Source organism: Lingula anatina, chromosome 2 (genome assembly GCF_051362555.1).
Source record: "Lingula anatina isolate TDL-2025a chromosome 2, LinAna3.0, whole genome shotgun sequence".
Taxonomy (NCBI): Eukaryota; Metazoa; Brachiopoda; class Lingulata; order Lingulida; family Lingulidae; genus Lingula; species Lingula anatina.
In genome coordinates, this window is record NC_141768.1 from 41613875 (window position 1) to 41636817 (window position 22943).

Sequence of the window (22943 nt, forward strand, 5' to 3'; positions counted from 1 at the left end):
TGCTGTTGTTGCCTAGAGGGCTAATCGCTTGGATATCTGTGGGAAATCTCATGAACTCGTGAAGCTCATATTTACTCCAGACCATTATCCATTCATGTATGACCAAGTGGTAATTGTGCATTAATTGAAGTCTGCTGCAGCCGAATTCTTTTTTATCTACGCTTATTGTCCTCCTCAAGGTGAAATTGAAATTCAGTGGTGGGTGTAAGTTAATAGACTTTAGAAATATCCTGCGATTAATTGAGTATTTGACTAAATTAGTCTATAAGTGGGAGTAGTACGGGAGTGGGGGTCCACACGTATACAGTATGGCGTTACATATCTAAATTAACGACGTTAACCTACAAGATATAGTTGATGGTCAGAATCAACCCTAAATTACCGTCTACATGTACATGTATACGTTTACTGTTTTCCATGTACCTACGCGGACGCAGATATGTTTTATTTATTGATCTAATTAGTTTTGTGGACCACAAAATTACCGAATAAAAAGTGCAATCAAACAAATGGGTATTCACCTACCGGTATATCACTTTTAACTTTCAATATTCAATAAAGAAACCGTCGAATTGTTAGGTGTGCCCAGATCAAATGGTACGATACACGTACATCACAGAAAAGCACTCTCATGCCTATGTGGTTTTTCTGGTACTTACATTATCTCTCACATTATAGCCATCAGACCGTGGGGTTATTCAATCAAGTCCCAATCGAAGAAGAAAAGGAATGGATGCGGGACAGAATCTCACCGTTGACAGTACTCACGATTCCAATTACATTACAAAACAATATTAGACAATCCTCCGTAGTTAACAGTATACTTAGAAGTCCATCACAAAACCCGGCGGCACAGTTTAACCAATTCTAAATAGGCCATTAAGACGCAATTACATCCGACAATCGAATGTATCATGAGAAGTGGTAAAGGAAACCAAATTACTCAGTACATTACGGTAGATTAAATTGCGTTGTAGAAAAAAATAGTGAGAGAGAATAAGTCTACCTGTCATGCGACATGAGGCACCGAAAGCCTGTCTCCAAACTGAAAATCCTATGGACAAGGGAGTGGATATTCGTGTTATAAAATGAAAACACAAATGAAATGAAGTACGGGTAAAAATTCAAATGGAAATGCCTTATAAAATGCATTATGCATTTAATTGGAATATATTAAGCTTCCAGGTTAATGCATACATATTGATATATTGTAAAGGCATGGCTGTGAATAATTGATGTTTTGTCACAGTAAGGCCAATTTTAATACCTCTAGCGCGTCCCATGTACATTGTTAACCAGAGAAACAGATGGTGATACATCTTGTCATGTCACCAACTGTCGGATAATGCTGTGTGAAATATTGTCAACATGAATCATGTGTTAAAATGGATTGGAAATCTTGTTGAAAAAAAAAACGTTAGGTAGCAATCTGTAATCTGTGCAGTACAACTACCGTGGTACTTACCACAGTGTATGTTGAATAATTGTTTCAAAACGCGTGCGTCCTAGATTGGTCTCTCTCTCTCTCTCTCTCTCTGTGTGTATTCGAGTGTATGTGTGGGCTTGTGTTTACGTGGAAGTTGGGTTGGAGAGCAGAACGTATATTTTATATGTGCGAATATGTACGTGTATGTATGTATGTGCGTGTGAGCAGTTGTGCTAGTAATCAAGTGTGCATGTGCACGTTTTATCTGTGCATGTTTCTAAACATTTGTACATGTACGTGTCACTGGAGACACACGTAATATTGTGTCAGTTTGAATTTACAAGCTATGGCGATGTTCAGAACAGAAGGTTCGCTTCTACAGGTTCAAATCCCATCATATTTGTTTCCTCACAAATGGATCCTGGTTTATTTATGTGCGTGCGACGGGCCTTGTAATTACTGCTTCCCGCTTGCGGCACACAAATACTCCTTGTCATTGGCTGCGAACAGAAACAATGCTGACGAGGTGGGCGGAGACTCCATGTGTAAAGTTGACACTCTTAGAAACCATTGTTGGAATCGGCATACAGTGAATCGGCTAGAAAAACATCTGTTCACATCATTTTAGTACCAGCTCACATCGTCACTCTGTCTAGAAAATCAGTGCACTGGAGCGGGTTTCTCTATTAAGACGTAGTGCTGGCTAGCTACAGTAGATCAATTGAATCCCATTGGTGTTGAATAGAGAATTCCAGGATCAACGGTAACAGCAACAATTATCACTCGAGACAATTATCATCAGAGAGGTAATTGTTGACACAATGATCGATTGCACATGAAATTCGATCTATAATGAGTAAGTTCCGTATCGGCGTTATTAGACAAAATCGTAGCACATGCGTTTGCGTGGCGTTATATAACCGTGAAACACAAGCCCGGTACCACCAAACATATTAGGCCTTCTGGACATCAGGCAAAATGCAGGCAAGTCTGTGCTTCGCACTTCTGAGTGTTTTATTAACAAATTGTCACATGGCGGTCGAGTGTAATTACACGGCGTCCGAGCAGAATCCATCCGGAATGAAAATCTATCTTACTTCTATTTTGCCGAGGTCCAAGTACCGGTTTTCTATTCCCAAAGTGTCTTCTGCCGCCAAAATTGCCGTGGAAAACAGCGCCAAATACCTTCCGGAGAACTACACCCTTGTTGTCCAGTATACCGATTCCAAATGCGACATCGCCGAGGGCATTGCTCAGGCCATTCACTACCACTTAATAATAAAACAAGTGCACGCGTTTTTGGGCCCGATATGCGATTATTCCCTGGCCCCCGTTGCGCGCCAAGCCAAATACTGGACTATGCCTATAATCACAGCAGGAGGGAGTTCCAATGAGTTCCGGGTCCTTCGCAGTAACATGTACCCGACTCTGACACGGATAGGATTTACGTGTCAATCGCTGAGTCTGTTCATGATTACCGTTCTTAAGCAGCATTCTTGGAAAAAGATGTTCCTTATGTACAGCAAACAAGGCCAGGACTACGTATCTAAAGACCTGTGTAAATTTATCGCATCTGGAGTGAATGATTTGTTTAAGTCATACCCTGGCTCTAATTATGAAGATCTGGACAAAAAGGTTAATAGGGATCTTGGATATTTGTTTCGAGAACGAATAGGGACGACATTCACAGGTAAGCTGGAGTTTAATTATAGGGGCCAATTTGGTACTGTGCTAAATGTGAAACAAATGAATAACGCCAGTGGCAAGTTGATGTTTTCCCTAGAAATATTTGACTTTCTCAAGAGAGCATATTTAGTCTCTTTTAATCATTCAGTGAATGTTTTATGTTTTGGAATTAAAATATAAAAAATAATTGAAAAAAAAAATACCCTGCATGCGCCATCCTTTGGAGGCACGACCACCATTAGAGCGTTTTTATATAAGTTTCCATTACTATTAATTCTACTCCCCCCACCTTTGCGATAGCCTTAACTCAATTTCATTTCCTGGAGTTATTCTATAAAGGCAAGACACTATCTCCTAGTGCCCTTTCAATAGAGCATATGACCTGGTTGTTATCTATTGCAAAAAAATATTGCACGCCTTGACTACAGCGTGTGTAAAATGTCATTAGTGAGGTCAGGTGGCAAATTCCAACTGGTATCTGATTTGGCATTTCCTGTACCGCAAGAATACCTTTTCAAATTACATCGGTACATTAATTTATAGTACATACATGATATAAAGCTTGTCCTGTCATCCCAAGTCTACAAAATGTTGGTCTCTGATGGTCTTTTTATATACAGGCCAGGTACGTATCTTGAGAGAGAGAAATGCATGGTCATTTTCCGAATCATGCTTCCCCTGAACCCTTGCTTTTGCACATGTGCATATTGTTCAGAATATCACAAGTACTGAAATCTGCCAGTATGGTTCTTATGTTGGGAGCGCTTCTGAAACTCAGCAGTATCCCAATAGTATTTTTGTATTTCTATTGGTTTCTATTTCTTAAATGTGTATTTAAAAATGCCCGAATCGGATAAATTCCGTGTATGTACCGGTAAATTAAGGCGGTTCCAAAGTTCAGTATTTGATTAATTTTGTTTGATAAGTTCGTCTGTGCGAGCCTTTGGAGGCATGTTATCTTAAGCTGCTGACACAAAGTATCTATTGGCAACACCTTAAAGGACAGAACTGAAGGAAGTGGATGTCACTTCATGCTGAGGTTTTGATTGAAACACCATCGTTCCTTTTTTGTAGCTGATTAACAACTCCGTACACCTGATAACCAGTTGAATTCTTTCGTTAGTTTTTGCAATTGGTTATAGGGTGGATCTTTTTTTACACAAGAAAATTGTTTAGTCCAGTCCAAGTTAATGGATTTGTGTCCTGTCAACCAGTCGCTGCATTACTGCGCCTCGACGTCCAATTACCCTTCATTCTTCTCCCCTTCATTCTCCTGGGGCTGCGTATGAATTGCACGTATGGCTTGTGTGACAAACGTTACAATGAGGCCATTTAGCGCCTTACGGTTCGCTTCGGCCCTTTAACTGTATTTAGTAGGTTTTATCATTTACGTGTGCGTATCTGCTTAACGGATACCAGCAATGGACAGAAGCAGTTCGCAGCGCAATAATACAGTAGTCTTTTAATGACTAACACAAACGATGATCGATGGTGGTGATGTTTATGTTGATGACGATGCTGATAATGATGTCGATGATGCTGTTTATTGACTGCATGTAGCTTTAAAAAGCCCTCTTTACTCAGAAACGCCATGTCCATGGTACCGTTCGGAGTTAAACGGATTCGGTTGTTACTAACTGTGACTTGTCCTTCAAACATGTGAAGTATGTTAAAATAGATCGCATTCAGTAATACCCCCAACCTACAGACCGGAAGACGAACAGTTTCTATAATCCAGTACAATTTGATTTGCAATGACCACATATGTACCATACCCCCGTACAGAAAGTATTTTATTATTTTGCCATGTAGGCACTCCATGACCAAGAATAACTTAAATATTGATTTTAACATAATGTTACATATAATCACAACGTACATGTACGTTGGATTCCACAGCTAAACCGCATACATTCAATCTCCAGGGAAGACATGGAGGGCATAATAGCTTTTTAATCACCACAATCAACCTCAAACTGTATTTGAAAAATAAAAATTATTACCCGACCGGTACACCGTACAAAAAGTAAATTGCCCTCTCCAATATTACCCTCTTTTATAGAAACGTCTTATTTTTACCAGCTTTACACACGGGAAAAACATTTCTCAATATATACACCATATGCTGTATATAACTTTCGAATCGATTTATTCGTTTATCCTTTGGAACAAGGACCAACTATTGCCATTAATACGTTAAACCGTTATTTACATCAGTGGCTTTGCGTGATAAAACCGTCAAAAATCGCTAGGGAGGCTCCATGTTTATGTTAGCTGTCGTCTGTGTGAAATATGAAATAGGAGAAAACGTTTCTCCCATTTCATAGTCGCATTAAACATCACGCTTTTCAGTAACAGATTGATGTGTTTTTTTTTCACCTACTCATACAAATATATGACAAATGACTGAAAACGGAGTGCTCTTCCACAATCATAAGCAGCTGCATGGATGTCTCATATATTCAATTAAGTCGCCGAAGGAAAGAGTGCACTCAAGGCTCAATTTTAGACTTCAAAACTGTCAGAAACGGATGAAAACTTCGTCTGGAGAATGACGTAGCCCTTAGCTAATCTATTTCTAATTTCATATTGTTTTGAGTGCGAAATGATGTTGGAAATAACGAGTTACTCTAAAATTGCATCATTGGCCTCTTAGGACAATTATAGTCTTCCCATACGTGGCAGTTATTATGAATTATATTCGAGATACACATGTTGTATAATAGAAATGTGTGAACGATGTTAATTAATTAATTACCAGCTGAAGAATAGCCATTCAACGCCACGTTAGTTATTTTAAGTGATCAAAAGAGAAAACATTTAAATTAAAAGGTGTTTAATAAGCGCTGTTAATTACGTCATGTTTTCAGCATTCTTGGTACAGAACAGCACGGTATCCTGCAGTTTCCATGGTAACCACTTTGATTTTTCATTAAAGGCCTGGTTGAAAACGAATTAATATTAAATGCGTGCAACTGAATGGTTTGTGTTTGTCCCGGTGCATATTTTACCGATGAAGCTTTTGGTGCATACAATTAAATTAATATTACGCCGCTCAGACTAAACTGATGCATACAGGTTTAAAAAAAGAGCCAAGGCCGCATTCATAACCTGTTAATCCGCGGACGAACCGATCTGCGGATCAAATATAGCCGACTTACTTGAAAGTTTGTCGCAGAATCCCTTAATAGATGCTGTATAGATGCCTCTTGAGAAAGACGCGGCAAGTTTTCAAGTGGGTCGGCCATATTTGATCCGCGCATCTGTTATACCCCATTCACACTACAGTTGCAAAAATGCGCATTTCTATAATCCGAATTTTTCGTGAGGAATTCGATTCGGTATTGCGTTCACACACGCTAAGAGAAACCGAATTACACGTTGAAAATTTCAGGTTTAACTTCCTGTTTTGAACACTCGCGCATGCGCCGCACAGGAAATGCAACTCTAAAGACATATTCCAGCATTCTTGAGAAGTATAAGATGGCAAAATAAGTTTGTTTCCTCATATTGTAGTGAGTGGTGACCTCCAAATACGTTTGGTGCAATCGCTAAAGTAATAAACAAGCGTTCATAGATACCCGCACTTATCTGCACACATGCGCAGTTAGATCTGTACAGGTGTCGATTCCGGTAAGTTATCCGGATCGCGCTTAGAAATCCACCTCGTTTGCAGGATTTTGAAAATGCGCATTACAAAAATCCTCTTGCGTTCACACTACTGCATTTATTCGAATTGTGACCTAATTCGCAATTTATCCGGATAACTGAGCGTAGTGTGAACGGGGTATTAGTCTCCAGATCACCTTATGGTTGTAAACGCGGCCTTTAAAGGGTATATATCATAGCTTATTTCGCTATTCAAATTCAGCGAGAAAAACACGATCCTGGTACTGAATTTGACATTGTCATTTTCTAGCTCGTGAGAGATCTATTAAATGTATAACTGTACGTCAGTGGTAATATATTTATGAGAAACAAATGGACTGTTTATCTTCCTTTTGTTTATCAGTCGTCTGGAGCAACAGAACAAATCCATTAATATTTCTATATATCTAGTTTTTATGATCCCATGCATGTCCTTACCTGTCCCCACAGACGAATTTATCCTGGCTCATGATTTGAAATGTGTTCGTTGTTTATTTATAACTACAGCTAAAGGCAATGAGAATATTTTATTCATCTCAATTGAAATAGCGCATTAATATAACTTCTAATCTCCCCCTCATTTCTTTTATTGTTGTTAGGGTTAACAGTGTGTCTGTATTTTATGAAAAAACTCTACTTGAATGCTGTGTGTCCCCACAAAAATAAGTAGTAGTCAAAGCAATGCTAATTATATAACCTAAAATTTATCTAGAAGTTGTGCATATGTATGGCACATGTACTTATAACTCGATCGTGTCCTCGACCAAACGGGGAAACTTTTTTTTTTGATAGTTCGGAAAAACGCATTAGAAACCACTTATAGGCCATCTCATCATGCGAGGCAAGAATCATTAGGTCTGTACATGCATTACAGTCATTAGTATAAGATGGAAGCGGCGTTCTGGGTGACATTTCTCCACCGAGCGCACCAGAAGAGATATGTTTTTTAAAAAGGAAATAAGGTCCCTGTTGTAGCTCCACTAAAAGCGCATCAGGGACCATCAATCATATCCTGTCTTATGCAATGCATGCACACTGAGTCGGTGATGGCTTTTTCCAACTTGAAGGTTTTCCGATACACTTATAACTGTTGACTGACCACGGTCGATGAGTACTTTGTTTTCTTTTAGCTTTGGTTTGTAGACATTTTGGCCACTACATTGTACACTACGCTTACTGAAGGAAGCAAACCAATAATGTCTTCTTCAATTTGTGCCACCCCAAAATGCTTCAGCACGCGTCGGTATATATTATTTAAAAGTGCTACCGCGGAAAATGAAACTAACGCCTTCTTCAATAAATTTCTCTGCTCTTTTCAGTCAACTTGATTAAATTTAAATGATTGATTGAAATTATACGGTAACGAGACTAATTGTATTCGCTAATGCACCACCACATTGGCTATTGCCAACGAAGCAAACAAAGCGTTTTCCAACACATTTTGTATGATCAACTGTAGGCTGCTATATTACAAAACGAATTAATAGCAATTATTATTGCTTCGTTTTCCGCGATTTGATTTGGACAGTTATTACAGAATCAGTCGTTCTTCATATATATAAATGCCACCTTTCATAATGAAAATTGGGGTCAATGTCCGCTGTGGAAACAAAATTTTACGTCACCATTGTCCAATGAAATATGAATTTACCGTGTCCAAGGCATGTTTCTCCTGAGTAACATATTCTTGCGTCCTTTCTTTCTTTTTCATCTCTTGATATTTCGAGAAAAAAATGGGAACAGAACCAATTGCGCCCCGATTTAACTTTTTCGAAGGTAACTGAGTCGAAATGGGAGTGGGAAAACCAGAGGCTGCACGAAGGGAGACACGCTTGCATAAGTTGCATATATAACCCCCTCCCCTACACACACACACACCACTAAAAAGTGGGATTTACGATCACGCATCCGCTACTTGAAAATAGAAGTAGAACAATTTCTCTTTAACCTCTCCTTCAGCCCCTCCTCTCTTTCACTCTAGTCGGGGGTTTAGCAATGATTTTATAGTTAGGGAGTGCTATTTTAAAAGTGAAATATCCTGCATGTCAAACCAATTATGGGAATTGCTGAAAACGGCACCATCAGTGATCCACAGAGGCTTCGGCGATGAACATTAATTGAAATATCTAGAGAATCTATTCGTTCAGAGCCAGATAATGGCACTTTAGTAAAGTATAATTGGGATCAATGCGTCGATTGGGTAGCGTGTACTGACAATGCATTTCAATGCAGATGGCAGTATTTTAGGAACACAGTCATTTCCTGGTGCACCTCCATTGGGTACGAAACGCTATAATTTTCACAGAAATATAAGTGTTAAAGAGTGCAAATTAAGGTGGGCGAAGTAAAATGTTAATTGAACCAGAGGGTGTTTATTGATATTTTACATGTATATTAGTACACTGCGTATCCTGCGGATTCCAGCTTTCCCTACCTCTTGGTATAACAAAATTTTAGTTAGTGATTTATATTTAGTGGGCTTAGGTCTTAATTTTTGTTAAATATTATGAAAGGAGGGTCACGTAACACGAAATGTTCTAAATTGAAAGATCGGCAGTTTATTAAATTCATATTATTTTACCCTTAAGGCATAAACGTCTTTAAGTAGATCAGTTAATGCTTTCTAATGTTCGTTTTTATTTCATTATGATGCCTGTAAAATTTAAATGGGTCCATTTCATACATCTAGAAAAAATGCTTCTTTATGTTGTTCTACCAATATGAACGTAACACGACGCGCTATTTTTTATTCTTCATACGAAACCGCTTCAAAGAAAAATGACACAACTGTTGCTTTTAGTCGTGATTAGAATGAGCACAGGTTCGTGTGATTTATTACCGTTAAAGGCTTCTTGCCATACTCGGTAAAAGTCGCTGAGGGAAAAACAACCGTGATGAAAACATCGCCGTAAATAAATCAAAATCACACAAAAGAGACTAAACGCAACGCATCCCTAAATTCTGCTATTCTCTGATAAGAGATTTTCGACATGTCAGCGACATGTTAACAGCCGCCTTCAGCTTCTTGCAGACAAAGATGGCAATCACGTTGTAATGCATTTATTTTCAAAGTATCCAGGGCGGATACATGTACATGATAAATCTAGCTCTTTCTTTGTAACATTACGGGTCAAATTGTCATAACTTAATTAACTTTTGAAATGCTCACATAAGACCTTTCCACACCGAACGTTACTCCTTAGCGATACAGAAGTGCACCTGTTTGGCAGGAATGGTAGTCCTATAGGAATGGAAGTCTGTGACTCCATATGATTAGTACAGGTTAGGGTTAGTGGGAGTATTGGGGTTAGTATATGGGACGAATGTCACCTGTACAAAGTAATTGGGAACGGACAGCGGTTCCTACTGTAGCAGATAGTTTTATTCTCATAACCATTACAGGGTGAAGAAAACCTGCTACAAATTTTTTTTTATAAAAAATAGATAATTAAATGTTTAAACATAGGGGACTACCATTCCTGTCACACCGGTATGTTTTGAGAGATTGACAACTTGATAGGCTGGATAACCGATAGAACGGATGAGGGTCGCCCAAAGTGTCCCCCGCACTCGACACTGATGATGACAATCAATCAGTTTAACTTAACAGAAAGTAGCGAACCGTGGAGACCTTGTGAAAGTCTCCTATACATGTACATGTAGATGAATTACACAGTGGAACATCTCAAACTGTAACGATAGAGCTGTATCGCTAAAATATAACGCTCCATTCGAAAACGCCTATAAAGGAAAGGAGTTTATGTCAGTGCGAACATTATCAATATTTCGAAACAGAAACTCAATACTTTTAATTTTTCCCTGTCAAAAACGTCTTTTTGAAATGACAGTTATTTTTTGTATAATGCAACAGGGATAACATGGCTGAAGGCCCACTTATGTACCAGTAGTGACGCATGGAATCGAATTTGTGTGTTTATCCCATTCTGAGTTCTGAGTTCTGAGTTCATACACTGCATTCTCCTGAATATCAGCGGTATCATGTTTGCTGAACCCCAAGCAATTTTTAGATTGTCCTCGTATTAGCCAGCACTTTGTGAAATTGGATATTGAACCATATTCAGTATACATGTAATGACTATCAAAATATATGTACGACTATTCTCAGACAATGCATCAATTCGCAATACTCTGTCCTTGGTCTGTCGGTTGGCTTAATCACTAGCTGTTCCATATACCGTGCGTCCAGCGGTTTATTACCTCCGCCAAGGAGGTTACGTTTTTGGTTCCGTTAGTTTGTCTGTCTGTCTGTCTGTCTGTTAGCAACATTACAGAAAAAGTTATGAAACTGTCATAAGTGGGCCAAGGAACAGATGATTAGTTTTTGGTGGTGATCCGGATCAATAATCAATCAATAATCAATAATCAAAAATCCAAAAAACTAAATCATTATAGAATGAAAATTTAGGGGTGAAATGGCATTGGATGGAGACTTTGCTGCCTTGGTGGAGGTCTGCGCTCTCGGAGTGCTTTTCTAGTTGATATTGCCATTGGCATTACATGTACATGCACTGTATATACTACAATAGCAAGCTCGAACATTTTTCAGTCAACAGCGGCGACAGATTAACTGCAACATGCCGAAGACAGCTCCTTGCCTTTTAATGTTTATAGGAAATAGGATTCATAGCTCAATCAAGTCTAATCCGTTTTCAATACATTTGCTACACTGCGACCGTTTTGAGCGCCGTGCAGATTACTTTTATCAAACATTTTCTTAACCGCTTCGAAAGAGTTAACTTGGTTCAGATATCGGATGAACCACAGGTGATACTTTCACCATTATATCTGAATTAAGCGGATACATTTTTGATTTTTCCATCTTGTAGATCAAAGCAGCAGATAATTACATGTTAATAACGTTATCAGAACTACATGTATAAAAGTTAGTATGATTTAATTGTTAAGATGCGTGTAATATGATACATGTCAGCGTGGAAATAAGGCTTAGAATTATATGCGGTGGAGGCAACTTAGGTACTAGCACAATAGTTGGCGTGTGTGAATGCATGATGTGTTTCAAAAATGATAATAATTATGATAATAATTGATGTTATTATTATTATTATTATTATTATTATTATTATTATTATTATTATATTATGGCGCATTCCAAAAAATAAACCATTTAATGCGTCTCCCAGAATGTCTAAAATTATTAAACCCACTGGTAATAGATCAATTAAATATGACAATAAAATGAACTCAAACAAAAACCACAATTTAGCTGCATTACTATACTAAAAGTACCAGTTTTAGATGGTATAATACTTCTGGTCTTCCAGCTTTTCTGGCATTGGGAAATAAATATCACATACTTAAATCAGATCAATTATCTTATTGAGTCACTACCCCCACAGTATGACATAATTGTCTCGACCAGATTCAGGGTTCAATAGTTTAAGCTGTCATCTTGCTGACCGACTAAACGCGTATCGAAAGGAAATCACTTTACGCCTGTATCCAGAGCCGGACTAATGAGATAGCTATGTCTTTGATGATAGGGATCCCAGACAAAAACGACAATACAAATCAAATGCAGACTTCATGCCGGATGAAATACGTCTTATGTATATTAGTACGTTTATCGACATATCAAAATAGATGACAGGACTTGGCTTCTACTAAATTCTTATTATGTTTTGCGTAATGGGTAATTATAATCGATTTAAAGGGGTCGATCTGCAACACGAATCTTGTGTTGTTTTTATGGTCCCGTCTCACGGTGAACAGGTTACGTTACTAATATACAAGAAAAGCTCTCAGAGATGGCAGACCTCCGCCAAGGACTCTGAACTGATTGATTGCGGTATTTGAGAGCACATGCATTGCACAAGGTCAAGGGCATTGAGCCTCGTTTCGCAATGGTGAAAACTCATTTCTAAAAATCCTTGGATCCATATGGTGATCCAGATCAAAGATCTAATCACTTTATCTAACCACTTTTAGGTTAGCCTACATATATATATATATATATATATATATATATATATATATATATATATATATATATATATATATATATATATATATATATATGTATGTATATATGTCAACTTTCCTAAAAAAAAAAAAACATCAAAATACATCCATATCTATATCTTAATGAGGTGTGCTGGTGACTAACAGATTGACTGAAGACAGGCAGAAAAAATGAGATGAAAATCCTGGTGTCGGTAATAAGTGTATGCTGAAATAATATTTACTTCAGAATGAAAGTGAAGCGTGAACCATTCGATTTAACACTCTTTAGATGAATATCAATCCGTTTGAATAATTGGCACTTTGTAAATGCAAGTGCCACGATCGACCACAGGGTTATCCACGAGGGGCTCTTGACAGATTATCTACGTGTTCCACTATGCTCTGCGATCCCAAGACTGTACAAGCGAACCTGTAATTGATAAAGTGACTTTAAACTGCCATTATACCTAGAATCGAAGATGTTTCGGAAATTAACAACTGATATATACAATATATAACAAGAGATTAAGGTAGTTATAGTTGGGTAAAGAGGCACATGTAACACATATATACAAAATTGACCATTAATTGTCGGTGCTCCTTGCTATACTCCTTTTTAAATATATATATTTTACATAAAATTTCACACGTGACACGTGAAAAAATTCTTTTTAAAATGCCCCTCTGGATAATAAGAGAGGCATAGAAAGGCAAGAAATAAGAAGTGAAGCGGATATAAAGTTAGGATAGTTATTTATATCATTAATCTATATATACATATCTATATACACATCTATACATATCTATATTCATATCATATACTTGTATCGTATCTATCAATATCTATATATACATATACATATCTGTAGATATTTTAGTTTTGGAAAGTATTAAATATTATTCAGTAATCTTTTGTACATGCAAGTCCGTGATACACAATAGGTTTTAAAAAGACAAAAGTTCAACTAGAGCTCAAGTAAGCCAGGCTTGCAAATCCTCTTCTCCATAGTTAATAAGTCAATTTGCATTATTTGCTGCATGGTGACTTCCCCACGCGCCACGACCCTATGACTTGAGATTTAATTTGTATTACTGCCAGCGAAATCCAGACAGTGCCTTTTGCGTTATCTCCTGAATTGCATTATATTTCTGCATCCTTTATAACCGGCCTTTGAATGACATATTGGCAGATTGATACACCTCGGGTCACGCTCCGAGACTATCTGAATCTGAATTATAGCGACCATCTAATTTCCTGTGTATATGGCCATCGCGCTGCATCTATACACTGATACTGTTTGTACCCTTTTGTGTTATAATTTACATGAAAACACAGCCCCTCAAACCGGTAGAAGAGTGATTTGATTAAAGTAAGTGGCAGTTTTATTGGAAACTACATCGCCTATTTCCCTTTAATTTGTTCGACACATGCAGGCCACGATTCTCCTTGATCCATTCTTATCATCCCATGCCCGTTAGACACAATACTCGTGGTAACGTAAGTTCTTTGCAAATTATTCGTGACGCGTAAGCTACGCAAAGGCGAATAAGCCGGGGGGAGTGTTTATCCTAAAAATCCCCAAACTTTCTTCAACTATGCCGGTCATACATGTAAGCTCATGAAGAAAGAGGATTATCATCATCATCATCATCGATAAATTGTTATCTAATTGTTTCTACACACAGACACACATGCACACACACACACACACACACACACACACAATTATTTTCTACCCATCTTCTCTGACATTCCTTTTTGCAACTTTCTGTGCAGGATCTCGATGTAATAGCCTCCCAGCGTCGTTTTTTGTGTTTATGTAATGGGATCACATAAATATTACGGTATTTTAAAACCTTTTTGCGATGAGTTGCCAACTTTATTGATTCTTCATTTGATGGATGATTGTTTCATTTCTTTGGGAACATTTCATTTAGCAAAAGTCCTGACCTGTGTAGCAATTAGGCCATCAGACTGGCCTATTACTTTTTCTAGATAATTGGCAGATAAAGGAAGAAATGTTGATAATTTGGTGGACTAATAACTGTTGATATAATAGCCAACAAAATCTTCTTTCATCAACAGTATTCCTTAAATCACATGTATAATGCATGTTTCGAAGTGTCACTTCTTTGAAGCTTACTAATTTCCCTCGCCAATCTCATCTCTTCCCAACACACTGGTAATTGGCTTTTTCCTCTTAATGGTGGTACACATTTCGTAAATTGTCGGTTCCTTTCAAGTTTATTGAACGTGCGATCTTATCGGTATGTCATTTAATGTATGTCTTGCAATGTCTATTTCTTTAATTTCGGACATCGTTCGATTTCCTGTGCAGTTGTCTCTTGACTCTGACTGTTATCCAGGAAAGTCACCTTGATACAATTATTGAGCTGCGCTGACCATTACTGCATGAAAATTGCATGTAAAAATCATTTTTCATTTTAAGGAAAGTTCATCGATGCAACTGATGTTTTCTTAAATGGACAAAATCTTTCATGGATAGTTGCAAAATTTTGCAAAATTTCGCGTGGCATTTCTCTTAATGTGTTTCTACGATTATTTTATTTATTTGTTTATTTTGTGTGTTTTTTCCCTAATTGCTAGAGACCAGTTAATCCAAGGTTAAGTTACTTGTACATTCCCGTACGACTTTCTATGTCGGTAACAAATCGTAATAGCTCACGTAAATTATTGAAAAAAATCCCCAAACATATAGGGTATAGTTTATAGAATACATATGCGGCGCACACCTGAGCGAACATTTAAATACCACTCCGTCCTTTGGTCAATGCCTATAGACACAGGTAATTGGTCACTGCAGTCAGCCTTCTTCACTTACTGCGTGAAATATGATAGCAGACAAGAGCTGTTTCCTTTGTTTTTGGCAACTATTATTGCCCATGTTACTTGATTCCTCTAACGAGATTTGGTTGTGGAATTATTCAATTTGGACAAAATCCCTGCAGAAATATTGGGGTTTGGGGACAGGGTACAACACCTGCTTGTCTTGCAGATAATGTTTTTTTTTTGCATCTGAGAATATAGATATATGTATCCAGATATATATCTGATGGAAACAAGGGAAATTTAATATCAGGCAGATATATCTTTTATCGAAAACGCATCCCCTTGGCCCTAAAGACATTAGGCGGAAAGAACTTGTTCGAGTGAAAGACAGTGTACATGTGGATATCGGAATGAATGGTGGTGTTCTACATAAATGTCACAGCATTATGTTTATCTTCAAAACGAAATGAAGTAAATAGAAATAAGTTAAAATTTTTCGCAATTGTCCTAATACTTAGATTTTAGTAGACTGTAGATTACGAGTATATTGTTTTACAAAAAAAGTATTTTAGTTTACATAACTGTTGATTGATACAGCCATGCCTGTGCACTGAATTGACGGACAAAATGTTGTTGTATTTGAATATTCATCAACGTAAATGTTGAAATATTTCGATTTTAAATGTTGTTGGTTTGTAGGATGATATTGCTAACACGGGATGTATTAATTAACTTCTTTTGATTATACACAAATCAGATAGGCGTAAATTTTATTTTGAGACAACTGAACCTGCGACTAACTGCATCTTTGGTCGAGTCTCATGTTGGTCAAAAAGTACCTCAGCGCGGTAATATGACTACTTAAGAAGCATATTTTGTGTCAAGAGGGCAAGTGGAAAACAACGGAACAAAGAACAAAAAAATGACAAAGATCACGGAAAAGAGCGAAGGATGCCAGAAACCAGCCTTTTATTATCATGCCCATACCAAAGTTATGACGTATTTGTCTAACAGAAGTTTTTTTTCACTGTGTTAACTGTTATCTTTCCATCGTCTTTACTAGAATGAAATATTAGCAAAACCCTGTCAGTGAAAATAATCAAAGCACGGCCATTTAATGGCAAGGTTTGACGCTGTACCATTATCTCGAATATAAATGGCATTTCCTGGGATACCTCCAAGTTTTCTTATCTGCTAATACGCTTTCTAGTCCAGCACATATTGTAACATAAGGATAAACGTGGAGTGAATTGCACTGGAAACTGTTATAAATTCTGGAGAGTGTGATAAAGTCACGCCCTGTCGTTTTGTCTTCAAGTACTATCACAATTTTCAGTGGCGACTGCCTAGTCTCATAGCGAAGCGTGCTGAGGCAACTCGGTAAACATGTTAAGAAGGCAGTGGCGCATCTTAACGGTTTCTTCGACCACTGTTAATTAAAAAGAAAGACCAAGGAATTGCAAATACGAAAAAATATTAATAAATAATAAACAATAGTGTCACAAAATAAAATCACAAAATTACGGTCCCTGCAATCCGTTTAGTAATCTTTAGAAGAAAATGAAAGCCTTGTAATGATTGATTGTTACATGTAAGTAATAAGTTGTTTTTTTACTAACAAATTGACCTGGTAGCCAGGTAAAAGTAGTAGAATTAACAACCATCACAAGCTTGTCTCTTTATATTAATAAAGGACGTTCAGAAAAAAGTCTATTGCCCAGTGAGGTTATTTCTAGTCATTCCAGCTCCATAAAAGTACGCCTACATGTGTATCATCAACATGAATACTGGTGAAAATCATAAGGACAAGGACTGGTTGTGTATAGTGACACGGGTAGGGTATATGCATCTAGCGACACTTGTCAACAAGGTGACAATGGTTATTTAATTACCAAAGTAATATGTGATTGATGGTTTTAATTAAAATGGGATCATTATACGGGTTATGCGGTATGATTGATCAATTATGAGTTCACACAGATACCCAAGAGTATTGCTTTAATCCCTTCCAAAAGTGGTGGTTTAACCAGCACTAGGCGTGCGGTGTCCATGCTGCTGTACTAGTACCTTCCTCAACTCAACATATGAATAATAACTAGATGAAAACATATATGGACTTTAAAAAACGACTTTTTGCGGCATTTTGTTTCGCGCATGCGTAAGGTAGCGTTCTTCTGATTGATTAGTTTCTAATTATGGACAAATCCTAATCACCCAGATGTCAGCACAAGGTGCGCATGCATAAATCAGGTAGTTAAATGTCACTCTCACTCGTTTAAGTAGACAATCTTTACAATATCCGATATAATCCAACGCGAATACTGGTACGAACTTCAAGTTGACCCCTGTGTCGATCGACTGTCGTTACCTTTACAGTGAGGTCGCAAGGGATGCTATTGCTGTCAGCCGTCCAAGCATGCGAAGAAGTGATACATTTTATGACTGAGTAATTGTGAAAACAACGAACAATAATCACCTAGAACAGCTTAACATTTTCACAGGTAGCCTATATTTTGATGTCGGTAGTTGGGGAAACCTGCCGTAATTCCTTTCACAATGCCTATCGCTCTTTTTGATGTTTCCAATATCAATAATTTCTTCAGTAATGTCAAGCTCAAAGCTTTGTCTGATAGATCACTTTTCCATCCAATGAAGATGACTTTTTTGGCGTTTTTAATCCACGTTTTTAATCCACGTCTCGCGTGCGGGTTTTGCTCCGATTGACTTCGATAAACCATTGTTGTTGGGGGCTGTGACGACCCGATATGTCCGACAGGACAGATATGTCCTACGACTAGAGACCTGTCGGACACATCTGACTCTTTTTTGCCGGACATATCTGGCCTGTCGGACACATCTGACTCTTTTTTGCCGGACATATCTGGCCTGTCGGACACATCTGGCTCTTTTTTGTCGGACATATCCGGCCTGTCGGACACATCTGGCTCTTGTTTTGTCGGACATATCCGGCCTGTCGGACACATCTGGCTCTTTTTTGTCGGACATACCAGTATCTGGCTTTCTCTGGGCGTAGGACATATCTGGCCTGTCGGACTTATCGGGTCGTCACAGGGGCTCTGGACAAACGGTTTCAACTTAGCGTGGAGCTGCTTAGTACCGTTAGAACTGGAGTACCGTTAGAACGTTTTCAGACACATGGAGTAGACCGTTTTCTTTTGGGTTTGCAAGCTATTAATCAAGCATGCTAGTCACTTTTCAGATCCGCACTGGAGTGCGAGGACTGGAGGGGGGGGGGGGGGCGATGCGTGGCCTTCAATCGCTGCAGATACATGGCCCTGCTTTTCGGGGTCTATTTGGTCTAATTTACCGGGACTCCCACACACCTTGTTGAGAGTACAGGTAAAAATAGTGCAATGGGAAAATAGTCCACTTGCAAAAAAATGACCTTGATGACAATTAAACCAAGTTAATGCTCCATCCATCTCATTGCGACCGTCGACTCTATTTACTTAAAGCAATAATAACTCTTCGTTTCGGCCAAAAAATGAATTTTCCTGGAGTAAACAACAATTTTCCCATACTTACCAATGGTTAATGAATCCATTTTTTCATTCAAAGTTAGTCCCTGTTTTTTTTCTAAAAAGTTTGGTTTTCTGTTAAAATCTCTTAAGAGATTTTAACAGAGTATAGACATCAATGGAGGTCACGTGGTCTTAAGACAAGTTCAAATATCAGAATAAAAGCTATAACTGCTGTTTTTGTGGTAAAACAGAATATATTATATTTCTATGAGTTATTCACAAGGTTTTTATTGTGAAATATAGGTCTCATATGAAGAGTTATTATCCCTTTAACCATTTGCATACTGCATTCGAAATTCGACATCAGTACATGTAGTATGATTGCAAACTATCAGTCTCGCAGTTCATTAACAAGCTCGAAAAAAGTTTTCGTTGAAAGGAAGTAGAAATGGAATAGTATTGACGTTCTGAAAAAACAACACAAAACAAGTACATTTACAAAGTACTGAATCCGCAATTGAATCAATACAGATATTTGTTGAAGAATTATATTAATAAGCTTACCTAACTGAGGTGCCTTTGAATAAAATATTGAGACTTGGTCATGCGCTGTTTTTTTTTCTTTTTTTATTGAAATCATATTCGTTGGAAGTCGAATTCACACATTGAAAATATATTATCATTTTCTTTGTGCACATCACCAACTCCCAGAATGACGATGCCAACCATTCTATATACACCAAAAAACAATTCTATTGCTAATTAGTAGGAAATTGCAACTTTTAAGGAAGCGTTCAGATAAACCCAGTGTACTAACTGAATCGATCCAAATCTCCCTAAGTGCAATCACTATAATTGGCTTAAATGACTATCTATCTATCTAGGGGGTAAAAAACTAATTAGCAAGCTACTCAGAGAGCCGTGTCAGACAATTAAGCTGATTACACTAAATGGAAAATACCCAGCAGAGTTGAATCGAGCAAGCTGGTACGATGTCTGAATCTGAACGCGGTCTATATATCTGTAAAGTATTTGACAATCCACCCGTCCTTGAGAGCACATGTGCGCACATGCATCATATCCGCGTTCATGTCAATCTCTATATTTCAACCAAAATATGTTGATATGTACGGTTGTTAATTTCAACGCTGTAAATGTAAATGGCATATCGCCACGCTTCCGCCTTGCACACATTTTGACGTATAAGTTATTTGTTCTCTTGATTTTTTTCTCTCGTAAAGCATGGAAACAATGCATTAAAGTCAGTTGGTAAAACGCCGCTCCGCGTCGCAAATAATACACTGTATCGCTTACTATCGACAAACTGGTAAAACGAACACTTTCTGCTTAAGATATTGCCTGAATTCCTTTTTTTCTAATTTGCAGAACACTCATGTTCTTTATCAAATTCCTGGAACACGTCGTGTTTAATAAATACGTTATTTTTCACTCGATGTTCCCCGGGGGACCCTTCCCAGCTTATCTTGCCTTAACCAGGTTGTTATAGTTTTGTTTATTGTCCCCCATTTTTTCCTCATCAGTGGAGTTTCCGAATCGCATTTGGTTACGCTAAATACAAAAAAATTGAAATATCGCATTTTGTGCTACATGGTGTAACTTCTCTTTAGACGGGTCGCAGATAGGCGAATACATCGTTTACTTTATCTAGACAACCGGAATAAAAATGCAGATTCTATGATATAGTTTTTTTTGGTTGAATAACAACTTTCTGTTGGCATTTCTGACATTCGGATTTCTCTACCGGCATAAACAGAATGTCTTCCGTTTTTACACCTTAAAGAAGTCTGGTCAAGGGCAGAGCCTTTTTATTTTATTTATTTAACTTTATTTATTTATTACTGTTTTTATTGGAGGTTTGAAACACCTTGTCGGAAAGGATAGTTGGAGAGCATATTTTACCGAGGCGTTTTCGAATAGTCTAATTCTTTTTTTTTCCGGTGACACTGTTCATGAAACCAAATACCGGTATTAACGTTTTTCAAGCTCTAAAATGTCAGCCCAATATATATTTGCATATCAAAACGATCCAAGTTAAAATTCTTTTTTTAAATCTGTGTGACTTAGGTCATTTTCCTTCTGGTCATTTACCTACTTCATTTCAAAAATATCTGTTAAAATTTCTTAAAATAGTTTTATCATCGTCTTGGATATACAGAATATACAGATTGCTATTCAGCATTCGGGAAAGGTTCAAACTTCATTAGCCTCGACATTTAGCGAAAACGAAGATATACAATCACTTGTGAACTTCCAGTAGCATGGAATCTGTGTTATTTGATATTTACTTGCCTTGTGCGACATTTCACAGCACGTGTTCTCCCCAAGGTAGTTTCATACAGTGGCGCCACGTCGTGGTGCCATGTTGCAGCGATCTAAAGGTGCACTATGAGCATGATATCTTTATATACGCTGTAGACAAACTTTGAATTCCTGTGAATCTTAGAATTTTGCTTTTAATCATCAAGATGTACCTGTACCATTTCAAAACTGCTCACAAGATATAGATCCATCAACCCGTTTTGAGTTCAAATGTTTTTAGTTTACTCTCGTCACGGGGATGGAGACTGGTGAATTTCATTCGTCATGGAGAAAATTAGAAATCTAGAACACGAAAATGAATTTAAAGATCGCAGTGTTATCCATGGTTTGAACTGGCAAAACTTTACTGCTGAAACCTTTAGGAAAAAACGCTCTTTGTTTGCCTTTAAATAAGATTACAAAGCACTATCATTTCAGCATTTGATTGCAGGTTTATGGCTATGTTTCATTTTTAAACAATGGAGTGGACAGTCAATGGAGTCATATTGGCAAGTGGTAAAATGTCGATCACGTCTATGGTACTGGGCGTTTTCTACCCAGTTGCCAACAAGCCTTAAGGGTGTTGTCAGTAACCATACGTAGATCATTTACTTTAATATCTTTGGCAATTACTTGACAAATGACATACGCTAGAGGAAAGACAAGTTCCTTGAAATCAATTATACCATCGAGAATGCTGAATTTCAAGTACAATCTGTTTTAGGTCTTCCCTACCGGGTGCATGCGCAGTAACCGGCATATCCTGCCAGAATAGAACATTATGGCCTCTCCATACTGGAGATCAAAGATAGAAAAAAGCACTTTCCGTTTTTTCCCTACATACCTCTTCCAAGTGAATTCCCAACAGAACTGAAAGCAAGCAGGAATTGTAGATAAACTTATTTGCGTGCCATGGTGCTTATTCGTATGGGGAAGCGCTGCTTCAACTACACAGACACCGCGATGCATTATGATGTAACTTAGTAAGAACATCCTTTGCTCCATAGCTTATGGGAATTACAAGCTAACAAACCCACATAACTAAACTTCGGCCGGTCGAAACATTGATTTCTCTTCACTTTTGACTTACTTAGTTTCAATGTTCTTCTTTGTTTAAAAAGTAAAAGGGTGCAGTGTTTTACAGTTTGTCATCGGTAAGATGCAAACGCTGTAAGCAAGTTCGTCAGCCCATACCTAGCTCTATTTATTTCGAATCGTTTGTCAGGTTTCTTGGAAAACCTAACAAAGCTCTCAAATAAATGGACGTAGAAAAACACCACAATGTCCTTGAAAGACGATTGCCGAGTGCCATATAGTACTAAATTACGGGTATTGTGAAAAACTTTCTTTTAGACTTTTTTCTAGAAAGCAACTGATTCTGTGTCAGTATCTCAGTACAGTTTTAGATTCGAATCTCAGTGAATATATATATATATATATATATATATATATATATATATATATATATATATATATATATATATATATATATATATATATTGTAAACTACTTTATGTGTCATTTAACGGAATGAAGCGTCAAAATGTTTTCTTCCAATCGCATTCTATTATTTTTACTGTCAATTTTAGATGTGCTGTAATCCCGCTGT

General features: G+C 37.6%; 1 protein-coding gene across 6 annotated transcripts in view; it reads left to right on the forward strand.

The window, feature by feature from the left end:
• LOC106166491 (atrial natriuretic peptide receptor 1) overlaps positions 1-22943 on the forward strand; it is a 162442-nt gene that overhangs the window by 54306 nt on the left and 85193 nt on the right. The window contains exon 1 of one of the 6 annotated variants that reach the window (XM_087003864.1): positions 2029-3116. The exons of the other annotated variants lie outside the window; for them this stretch is intronic. Within the exon in view, the coding sequence (XP_086859990.1) occupies positions 2405-3116 (712 nt within the window). The 5' untranslated portion in view covers positions 2029-2404. Of the gene's footprint in view, positions 1-2028; positions 3117-22943 lie in introns of those variants that run through there. 6 annotated transcript variants of the gene reach the window in all.